The sequence below is a fragment of the Phallusia mammillata genome, chromosome 5, assembly GCF_965637545.1.
Source record: "Phallusia mammillata chromosome 5, kaPhaMamm4.hap1.1, whole genome shotgun sequence".
Lineage (NCBI taxonomy): Eukaryota > Metazoa > Chordata > Ascidiacea > Phlebobranchia > Ascidiidae > Phallusia > Phallusia mammillata.
The window spans coordinates 7,855,340-7,867,983 of NC_137256.1; the positions used below are offsets into that span (position 1 = coordinate 7,855,340).

General features: G+C 35.3%; 1 protein-coding gene across 1 annotated transcript; it reads right to left on the reverse strand.

The window, feature by feature from the left end:
- Positions 1–1,659: 1,659 nt before the first annotated feature.
- LOC145228242 (uncharacterized) lies at positions 1,660–12,129 on the reverse strand. The gene is made up of 8 exons (XM_080093237.1): positions 12,117–12,129; positions 11,004–11,998; positions 10,380–10,625; positions 9,366–9,626; positions 6,208–7,788; positions 4,559–5,829; positions 3,796–4,462; positions 1,660–3,393 (listed from the first exon to the last, which is right to left on the reverse strand). The coding sequence occupies exons 1-8, from the start codon at positions 12,127–12,129 to the stop codon at positions 1,951–1,953; spliced, it is 6,477 nt and encodes a 2,158-aa protein (XP_079949363.1). The 3' UTR covers positions 1,660–1,950.
- Between the last annotated feature and the right edge of the window lie 515 nt (positions 12,130–12,644).

Consider the following 12,644-nt stretch of genomic DNA (forward strand, 5'->3'; position numbering starts at 1 on the left):
GTTGTATCAATAAACCCGACTTTAATAATAAGTTTCCTCATTAACTTTTATTTGCTGGTGCGTCGCAAGTCCAGAAAAACTTGGCCAGGGGCGTCGCAACAAAAAAAGTTTGAGAACCACTGACCTAGGAGGTGATACCGCAACTAAGAACGGGTGTAAAATTACAGCGAAAATTACCAAAATGCGATCTACCTACAATTAACTGTAGACTAACGAGAGGTTGAAAAAGCCTGCAGTTCATTTGTCTGAACGGCGATCGTAAACAAGCTCTAAAAATAGAACTTTTTTGCTAAAACTTGAATTTTTACGGGGACGGTTTTTCCCTCGCGTGCGATAGTTTGCTGGTACGTTGCAACGCTAAAAAGATTTTCAAGGGTTTCGGTTTTTCGCTAAATGAAAACGGGATGGAATTGCGGTATGCGGTTTTTGACATATATTAGCATGCGTCACAAACGTACTCAACTTTTCTTTTCGTAGCAGCATTGCGGTTTTTTGTTATTGTATTGTTATAGCTCGGGCATGACATAAGTGCCCCGGCAAATTTTGACGCCGTTTCACAGGAAAATGGCAAATCAAAATAGCACAAAAGTACCCCTGGCCTAAGCCAAGTTTATTTGAAACGTTTTACCAGATGCATGGTTACAAAAGAAATACAAATCAGTGCAGAAATAGTCAAAAAATGGGCCGTAAAAGTTTGTTGCATCATACCATGCTTAATTAGTTAAAGGTTGAATGCGTTTTCGCCATGCCAAACTCATTGTGGACAGTTGAATGCGTTTTCGCCATGCCAAACTCATTGTGGAAATTACACACCTCTAGGCTACACAATTTTATAGGACTGTTGTTTTATGGTAATTACAGATTCGTACAACTTGAAACAGAAAAATGCCATTATATAACTTAGATCAGTGCTTTTATTTTATAAAACTGCTGGATGAGCAATACTTGGGTATACATTATGCCTGGAAGCAATAGCCTATTTTAGATCAGTGCTCTTCAACCTTTTTGGTTTGGTCAACCCTTAAAGTTGTTGTGACGAACTCATGCACCCGGTTTACTTTAAAGGTAAACTGAGATAAAAAGCGATGAGAAAAATCATCATGTCAATTAAACGGAGCGGACCTGCCGAAGTTTTACACACTGTCGGTGAGAGTTCGATTTTGGCTGCAACTTTTGACATAAATTATCGTCAATCCGCACTCTGCGCAAAACGTCTTTTGACGTAGATATACGTTAACATCTACATTCTTCAAAAATACAGAGGTTCATTTACACATCAGTCAAAACCTACATCTTTTTTGTAATATCCTGAAAATCAAATATTAATGGTTCATTAAAAGTTTGTGATGCACCTTTTTGTACTGGTGCTTGTGGTGCACCCCATGCACATTTTGGTGCACCCTAGGGTTTGAAGAGCACTGACTTAGATACAACTAACACAAAGCGGCTCTGAAATGCTTGAATAAAAGGAAGAAAAAAATGCACCACACCCAACCTCATGTTGAGCATTTTTAAATATTCATTGCAAAAACAAATCGCTATTGCACACAATTTTTGTGACATGTGTTTACAAACGTCCACATTTGATCAAAAGTTTGTATTACACAATTTAATGTGTAAATTAAATTTAGGAGAATATCAATTAATTGATGTGTAAAAAGCTCAGGAAAATATTTATAGTTGCAGTTTTTGTATCTTGATGCAATTTAATACAACAGTGCAAGATATTTGAAAAAAATCTCCCAAATCTAATTTACCAAAAAAATATTGCAAAATACATTAGTATAAAACACCATTTTGTAGAACACAAACTACATTAACAGCCATTGAACTACAAAAATCATGCACTCTGCAATATTGTATCAAAAAGGCAAACTTTGTCACATAACATACCAACAATATTCACAAAATAGGCAGAACCTCTGAAAGACAAACTGTGACACATAACATTCACGGTTTAACAGATTGTGATGGTTTATAACATTTTTGAAAATTCATGGACTCTTCAGTGCAACCTTTTTTCATAGTTGCAATTGCAGATAGCAAAGAAATTACTATAATTCCTTGTAAAATCTTCTTTTGAACACAAGAATTATCTGATCGATCACAACTATCTTCACAAAACACACCATTTCCGATGAAACCATAGTGACATACACAACTAAATCCTCCATCACAGTTGATGCATTTTGCGTTGGAACTACAATTGTGCAATGGAGAATCCATGTTACACTCATCCATGTCTGAGCATGATTTACCATTTCCATTATAGCCAGCATTACATGTGCACTCAAAACTTCCATCCGTATTGTTACATTCTGCATTTGTGTCACATGGTGAACTTAAACATTCATTGACATCACTGCAAGCTAAGCCATTTCCATGGTAACCGGAATTACAGGTGCACTCAAAACTTCCATCCGTATTGTTACATTCTGCATTTGTGTCACATGGTGAACTTAAACATTCATTGACATCACTGCAAGCTAAGCCATTTCCATGGTAACCGGAATTACAGGTGCACTCAAAACTTCCATCCGTATTGTTACATTCTGCATTTATGTCACATGGTGAAATTAAACATTCATCGGTATCACTGCAATTAAATCCATTCCCATGGTAACCAAGGTCGCATGTGCACTCAAAACTTCCTTCTGCATTGTTACATTCACCATTTGTGTCACATGCTAAACTTAAACATTCATCAGTATCATTGCAGTCAAATCCATTGCCATAGTAACCAAGGTTGCATGTGCACTCAAAACTTCCATCTGTATTGTTACATTTTGCATTAGTGTCACATGGTGAAATTAAACACTCATCAGTATCATTGCAAGTAAATCCATTTCCATCGTAACCAGTATTACAAGTGCACTTAAAACTTCCTTCTGAATTGTTACATTCTGCGTTAGTGTCACATGGTGAACTTAAACACTCATCAGTATCATTGCAATTAAATCCATTTCCATGGTAACCAGTATTACAAGTGCACTCAAAACTTCCTTCTGTATTGTTACATTCACCATTTGTGTCACATGGTGAACTTAAACACTCATCAGTATCATTGCAATTAAATCCATTTCCATGGTAACCAGTATTACAAGTGCACTCAAAACTTCCATCTGTATTGTTACATTCACCATTTGTGTCACATGGTGAACTTAAACACTCATCAGTATCATTGCAATTAAATTCATTTCCATGGTAACCAAGGTTGCATGTGCACTCAAAACTTCCATCTGTATTGTTACATTTTGCATTAGTGTCACATTGTGAAATTAAACACTCATCAGTATCATTGCAAGTAAATCCATTTCCATCGTAACCAGTACTACAAGTGCACTTAAAACTTCCATCTGTATTGTTACATTCACCATTTGTGTCACATGGTAAAATTAAACACTCATCAGTATCATTGCAGTTGAATCCATTTTCATGGTAACCAGTATTACAAGTGCACTCAAAACTTCCTTCTGTATTGTTACATGTTGCATTTGTGTCACATGATAAAATTAAACACTCATCAGTATCATTGCAATCAAATCCATTTCCATGGTAACCAGTGTTACAAGTGCACTCAAAACTTCCATCTGTATTGTTACATTCTGCATTTGTGTCACATGGTAAAATTAAACACTCATCAGTATCATTGCAATTAAATCCATTTCCATGGTAACCAGTATTACAAGTGCACTCAAAACTTCCATCTGTATTGTTACATTCACCATTTGTGTCACATGGTAAAATTAAACACTCATCAGTATCATTGCAGTCAAATCAATTTCCATGGTAAACAGTATTACAAGTGCACTCAAAACTTCCATCTGCATTGTTACATTTACCATTTGTGTCACATGGTAAAATTAAACACTCATCAGTATCATTGCAATTAAATCCATTTCCATGGTAGCCAGTATTGCAAGTGCACTCAAAACTTCCATCTGTATTGTTACATGTTGCATTAGTGTCACATGGTGAACTTAAACACTCATCAGTATCATTGCAATAAAATCCATTTCCATGGTAACCAGTGTTACAAGTGCACTCAAAACTTCCATCTGTATTGTTACATGTTGCATTTGTGTCACATTGTGAAATTGAACACTCATCAGTATCATTGCAAGTAAATCCATTTCCATGGTAACCAGTATTACAAGTGCACTCAAAACTTCCTTCTGTATTGTTACATGTTGCATTTGTGTCACATGATAAAATTAAACACTCATCAGTATCATTGCAATCAAATCCATTTCCATGGTAACCAGTGTTACAAGTGCACTCAAAACTTCCATCTGTATTGTTACATTCCGCATTTGTGTCACATGGTAAAATTAAACACTCATCAGTATCATTGCAAATAAATCCATTTCCATGGTAACCAGTATTACAAGTGCACTCAAAACTTCCATCTGTATTGTTACATTCTGCATTTGTGTCACATGGTGAAATTAAACACTCATCAGTATCATTGCAATTAAATCCATTTCCATGGTAACCAGTATTACAAGTACACTCAAAACTTACATCTGCATTGTTACATTTACCATTTGTGTCACATGGTAAAATTAAACACTCATCAGTATCATTGCAATTAAATCCATTTCCATGGTAACCAGTATTGCAAGTGCACTCAAAACTTCCATCTGTATTGTTACATGTTGCATTGGTGTCACATGGTGAACTTAAACACTCATCAGTATCATTGCAATTAAATCCATTTCCATGGTAACCAGTGTTACAAGTGCACTCAAAACTTCCATCTGTATTGTTACATTTACCATTTGTGTCACATGGTGAAATTAAACACTCATTGGTATCATTGCAATTAAATCCATTTCCATGGTAACCAAGGTTGCAAGTACACTCAAAACTTCCATCTGTGTTGTTACATTCTGCATTTGTGTCACATGGTGAAATTAAACACTCATCAGTATCATTGCAGTTAAATCCATTTCCATGGTAACCAGTATTACAAGTGCACTCAAAATTTCCATCCGTATTGTTACACATTGCATTTGTGTCACATGGTGAAATTAAACACTGATCGGTATCATTGCAATTAAATCCATTTCCATGGTAACCAAGGTTGCAAGTACACTCAAAACTTCCATCTGTATTGTTACATATTGCATTTGTGTCACATGATGAAATTAAACACTCATCGGTATCATTGCAATTAAATCCATTTCCATGGTAACCAAGGTTGCAAGTGCACTCAAAACTTCCATCTGTATTGTTACATATTGCATTTGTGTCACATGGTAAAATTAAACACTCATCGGTATCATTGCAATTAAATCCATTTCCATGGTAACCAAGGTTGCACTTGCACTCAAAACTTCCATCTGTATTGTTACATTCACCATTTGTATCACATGGTGAAATTAAACACTCATCAGTATCATTGCAGTTAAATCCATTTCCATGGTAACCAAGGTTGCATGTGCACTTAAAACTTCCATCTGTATTGTTACATGTTGCATTTGTGTTACATGGTGAAATTAAACACTTAACAGTATCATTGCAATTAAATCCATTTCCATTGTAACCAGTATTACAAGTGCACCCAAAACTTCCATCTGTATTGTTACATGTTGCATTAGTGTCACATGGTGAAATTAAACACTCATCAGTATCATTGCAATTAAATCCATTTCCATTGTAACCAGTATTGCAAATGCACTCAAAACTTCCATCTGTATTGTGACATTCACCATTTGTGTCACATGGTGAACTTAAACACTCATCAGTATCATTGCAATTAAATCCATTTCCATGGTAACCAGTATTACAAGTGCACTCAAAACTTCCATCTGTATTGTTACATGTTGCATTTGTATCACATGGTGAACTTAAACACTCCTCAGTATCATTGCAATCAAATCCATTTCCATGGTAACCAAGGTTGCAAGTACACTCAAAACTTCCATCTGTATTGTTACATATTGCATTTGTGTCACATGGTGAAATTAAACACTCATTGGTATCATTGCAATTAAATCCATTTCCATCGTAACCAGTATTACAAGTGCACTCAAAACTTCCATCTGTATTGTTACATTCTGCATTTGTGTCACATGGTGAAATTAAACACTCATCAGTATCATTGCAATTAAATCCATTTCCATGGTAACCAGTATTACAAGTACACTCAAAACTTCCATCTGCATTGTTACATTTACCATTTGTGTCACATGGTAAACTTAAGCACTCATCAGTATCATTGCAATTAAATCCATTTCCATGGTAACCAGTATTACAAGTGCACTCAAAACTTCCATCTGTATTGTTACATGTTGCATTTGTGTCACATGGTAAAATTAAACACTCATCAGTATCATTGCAATTAAATCCATTTCCATGGTAACCAGTATTACAAGTACACTCAAAACTTCCATTTGTATTGTTACATTCACCATTTGTGTCACATGGTGAACTTAAACACTCATCAGTATCATTGCAATCAAATCCATTTCCATGGTAACCAAGGTTGCACGTGCACTCAAAACTTCCATCTGTATTGTTACATTCACCATTTGTATCACATGGTGAAATTAAACACTCATCAGTATCATTGCAATCAAATCCATTTCCATTGTAACCAGTATTGCAAATGCACTCAAAACTTCCATCTGTATTGCTACATTCACCATTTGTGTCACATGGTGAACTTAAGCACTCATCAGTATCATTGCAATTAAATCCATTTCCATGGTAACCAGTATTACAAGTGCACTCAAAACTTCCATCTGTATTGTTACATGTTGCATTTGCGTCACATAGTGAAATTAAACACTCATCGATATCATTGCAATTAAATCCATTTCCATGGTAACCAAGGTTGCAAGTACACTTAAAACTTCCATCTGTATTGTTACATGTTGCATTTGTATCACATGGTGAAATTAAACACTCATCAGTATCATTGCAGTTAAATCCATTTCCATGGTAACCAGTATTACAAGTACACTCAAAACTTCCATTTGTATTGTTACATTCACCATTTGTGTCACATGGTGAACTTAAACACTCATCAGTATCATTGCAATCAAATCCATTTCCATGGTAACCAAGGTTGCACGTGCACTCAAAACTTCCATCTGTATTGTTACATTCACCATTTGTATCACATGGTGAAATTAAACACTCATCAGTATCATTGCAATCAAATCCATTTCCATTGTAACCAGTATTGCAAATGCACTCAAAACTTCCATCTGTATTGCTACATTCACCATTTGTGTCACATGGTGAACTTAAGCACTCATCAGTATCATTGCAATTAAATCCATTTCCATGGTAACCAGTATTACAAGTGCACTCAAAACTTCCATCTGTATTGTTACATGTTGCATTTGCGTCACATAGTGAAATTAAACACTCATCGATATCATTGCAATTAAATCCATTTCCATGGTAACCAAGGTTGCAAGTACACTTAAAACTTCCATCTGTATTGTTACATGTTGCATTTGTATCACATGGTGAAATTAAACACTCATCAGTATCATTGCAGTTAAATCCATTTCCATGGTAACCAAGGTTGCACGTGCACTCAAAACTTCCATCTGTATTGTTACATTCACCATTTGTATCACATGGTGAACTTAAACACTCATCAGTATCATTGCAATTGAATCCATTTCCATAGTAGCCAAGGTTGCAAGTACACTCAAAACTTCCATTTGTATTGTTACATTTTGCATTTTCGTCACATGTTGAACTTAAACACTCATCAGTATCATTGCAAGTAAATCCATTTCCATGGCACCAAGGTTGCACGTGCACTCAAAACGTCCATCTGTATTGTTACATTCACCATTTGTATCACATGGTGAAATTAAACACTCATCAGTATCATTGCAATCAAATCCATTTCCATTGTAACCAGTATTGCAAATGCACTCAAAACTTCCATCTGTATTGTTACATGTTGCATTTGTGTCACATGGTGAAATTAAACACTCATCAGTATCATTGCAATTAAATCCATTTCCATGGTAACCAGTATTACAAGTGCACTCAAAACTTCCATCTGTATTGTTACATGTTGCATTTGTGTCACATGGTGAAATTAAACACTCATCAGTATCATTGCAATTAAATCCATTTCCATGGTAACCAGTATTACAAGTACACTCAAAACTTCCATCTATATTGTTACATTCACCATTTGTGTCACATGGTGAACTTAAACACTCATCAGTATCATTGCAATCAAATCCATTTCCATGGTAACCAAGGTTGCATGTGCACTCAAAACTTCCATTTGTATTGTTACATGTTGCATTTGTGTCACATGGTAAAATTAAACACTCATCAGTATCATTGCAATCAAATCCATTTCCATGGTAACCAGTATTACAAGTGCACTCAAAACTCCCTTCTGTATTGTTACATGTTGCATTAGTGTCACATGGTGGACTTAAACACTCATCAGTATCATTGCAATCAAATCCATTTCCATGGTAACCAAGGTTGCATGTACACTCAAAACTTCCATCTGTATTGTTACATTTTGCATCTGTGTCACATTGTGAACTTAAACACTCATCAGTATCATTGCAGTTGAATCCATTTCCATGGTAACCAGTATTACAATGGCACTCAAAACTTCCATCTGTATTGTTACATTCACCATTTGTATCACATGGTGAAATTAAACACTCATCAGTATCATTGCAGTTAAATCCATTTCCATGGTAACCAGTATTACAATGGCACTCAAAACTTCTATCTGTATTGTTACATTCACCATTTGTATCACATGGTGAAATTAAACACTCATCAGTATCATTGCAGTTAAATCCATTTCCATTGTAACCAGCATTACAAGTGCACTCAAAACTTCCATCTGTATTGTTACACGTTGCATTTGTGTCACATGGTGAAATTAAACACTCATCAGTATCATTGCAATTAAATCCATTTCCATGGTAACCAGTATTACAAGTGCACTCAAAACTTCCATCTGTATTGTTACATGTTGCATTTGTGTCACATGGTGAAATTAAACACTCATCAGTATCATTGCAATTAAATCCATTTCCATGGTAACCAAGGTTGCAAGTACACTCAAAACTTCCATTTGTATTGTTACATTCACCATTTGTGTCACATGCTGAACTTAAACACTCATCAGTATCATTGCAATCAAATCCATTTCCATGGTAACCAAGGTTGCATGTACACTCAAAACTTCCATCTGTATTGTTACATTTTGCATCTGTGTCACATTGTGAACTTAAACACTCATCAGTATCATTGCAATTAAATCCATTTCCATGGTAACCAGTATTACAAGAACACTCAAAACTTACATCTGCATTGTTACATTTACCATTTGTGTCACATGGTAAAATTAAACACTCATCAGTATCATTGCAATTAAATCCATTTCCATGGTAACCAGTATTGCAAGTGCACTCAAAACTTCCATCTGTATTGTTACATGTTGCATTGGTGTCACATGGTGAACTTAAACACTCATCAGTATCATTGCAATTAAATCCATTTCCATGGTAACCAGTGTTACAAGTGCACTCAAAACTTCCATCTGTATTGTTACATTTACCATTTGTGTCACATGGTGAAATTAAACACTCATTGGTATCATTGCAATTAAATCCATTTCCATGGTAACCAAGGTTGCAAGTACACTCAAAACTTCCATCTGTGTTGTTACATTCTGCATTTGTGTCACATGGTGAAATTAAACACTCATCAGTATCATTGCAGTTAAATCCATTTCCATGGTAACCAGTATTACAAGTGCACTCAAAATTTCCATCCGTATTGTTACACATTGCATTTGTGTCACATGGTGAAATTAAACACTGATCGGTATCATTGCAATTAAATCCATTTCCATGGTAACCAAGGTTGCAAGTACACTCAAAACTTCCATCTGTATTGTTACATATTGCATTTGTGTCACATGATGAAATTAAACACTCATCGGTATCATTGCAATTAAATCCATTTCCATGGTAACCAAGGTTGCAAGTGCACTCAAAACTTCCATCTGTATTGTTACATATTGCATTTGTGTCACATGGTAAAATTAAACACTCATCGGTATCATTGCAATTAAATCCATTTCCATGGTAACCAAGGTTGCACTTGCACTCAAAACTTCCATCTGTATTGTTACATTCACCATTTGTATCACATGGTGAAATTAAACACTCATCAGTATCATTGCAGTTAAATCCATTTCCATGGTAACCAAGGTTGCATGTGCACTTAAAACTTCCATCTGTATTGTTACATGTTGCATTTGTGTTACATGGTGAAATTAAACACTTAACAGTATCATTGCAATTAAATCCATTTCCATTGTAACCAGTATTACAAGTGCACCCAAAACTTCCATCTGTATTGTTACATGTTGCATTAGTGTCACATGGTGAAATTAAACACTCATCAGTATCATTGCAATTAAATCCATTTCCATTGTAACCAGTATTGCAAATGCACTCAAAACTTCCATCTGTATTGTGACATTCACCATTTGTGTCACATGGTGAACTTAAACACTCATCAGTATCATTGCAATTAAATCCATTTCCATGGTAACCAGTATTACAAGTGCACTCAAAACTTCCATCTGTATTGTTACATGTTGCATTTGTATCACATGGTGAACTTAAACACTCCTCAGTATCATTGCAATCAAATCCATTTCCATGGTAACCAAGGTTGCAAGTACACTCAAAACTTCCATCTGTATTGTTACATATTGCATTTGTGTCACATGGTGAAATTAAACACTCATTGGTATCATTGCAATTAAATCCATTTCCATCGTAACCAGTATTACAAGTGCACTCAAAACTTCCATCTGTATTGTTACATTCTGCATTTGTGTCACATGGTGAAATTAAACACTCATCAGTATCATTGCAATTAAATCCATTTCCATGGTAACCAGTATTACAAGTACACTCAAAACTTCCATCTGCATTGTTACATTTACCATTTGTGTCACATGGTAAACTTAAGCACTCATCAGTATCATTGCAATTAAATCCATTTCCATGGTAACCAGTATTACAAGTGCACTCAAAACTTCCATCTGTATTGTTACATGTTGCATTTGTGTCACATGGTAAAATTAAACACTCATCAGTATCATTGCAATTAAATCCATTTCCATGGTAACCAGTATTACAAGTACACTCAAAACTTCCATTTGTATTGTTACATTCACCATTTGTGTCACATGGTGAACTTAAACACTCATCAGTATCATTGCAATCAAATCCATTTCCATGGTAACCAAGGTTGCACGTGCACTCAAAACTTCCATCTGTATTGTTACATTCACCATTTGTATCACATGGTGAAATTAAACACTCATCAGTATCATTGCAATCAAATCCATTTCCATTGTAACCAGTATTGCAAATGCACTCAAAACTTCCATCTGTATTGCTACATTCACCATTTGTGTCACATGGTGAACTTAAGCACTCATCAGTATCATTGCAATTAAATCCATTTCCATGGTAACCAGTATTACAAGTGCACTCAAAACTTCCATCTGTATTGTTACATGTTGCATTTGCGTCACATAGTGAAATTAAACACTCATCGATATCATTGCAATTAAATCCATTTCCATGGTAACCAAGGTTGCAAGTACACTTAAAACTTCCATCTGTATTGTTACATGTTGCATTTGTATCACATGGTGAAATTAAACACTCATCAGTATCATTGCAGTTAAATCCATTTCCATGGTAACCAAGGTTGCACGTGCACTCAAAACTTCCATCTGTATTGTTACATTCACCATTTGTATCACATGGTGAACTTAAACACTCATCAGTATCATTGCAATTGAATCCATTTCCATAGTAGCCAAGGTTGCAAGTACACTCAAAACTTCCATTTGTATTGTTACATTTTGCATTTTCGTCACATGTTGAACTTAAACACTCATCAGTATCATTGCAAGTAAATCCATTTCCATGGCACCAAGGTTGCACGTGCACTCAAAACGTCCATCTGTATTGTTACATTCACCATTTGTATCACATGGTGAAATTAAACACTCATCAGTATCATTGCAATCAAATCCATTTCCATTGTAACCAGTATTGCAAATGCACTCAAAACTTCCATCTGTATTGTTACATGTTGCATTTGTGTCACATGGTGAAATTAAACACTCATCAGTATCATTGCAATTAAATCCATTTCCATGGTAACCAGTATTACAAGTGCACTCAAAACTTCCATCTGTATTGTTACATGTTGCATTTGTGTCACATGGTGAAATTAAACACTCATCAGTATCATTGCAATTAAATCCATTTCCATGGTAACCAGTATTACAAGTACACTCAAAACTTCCATCTATATTGTTACATTCACCATTTGTGTCACATGGTGAACTTAAACACTCATCAGTATCATTGCAATCAAATCCATTTCCATGGTAACCAAGGTTGCATGTGCACTCAAAACTTCCATTTGTATTGTTACATGTTGCATTTGTGTCGCATGGTAAAATTAAACACTCATCAGTATCATTGCAATCAAATCCATTTCCATGGTAACCAGTATTACAAGTGCACTCAAAACTCCCTTCTGTATTGTTACATGTTGCATTAGTGTCACATGGTGGACTTAAACAC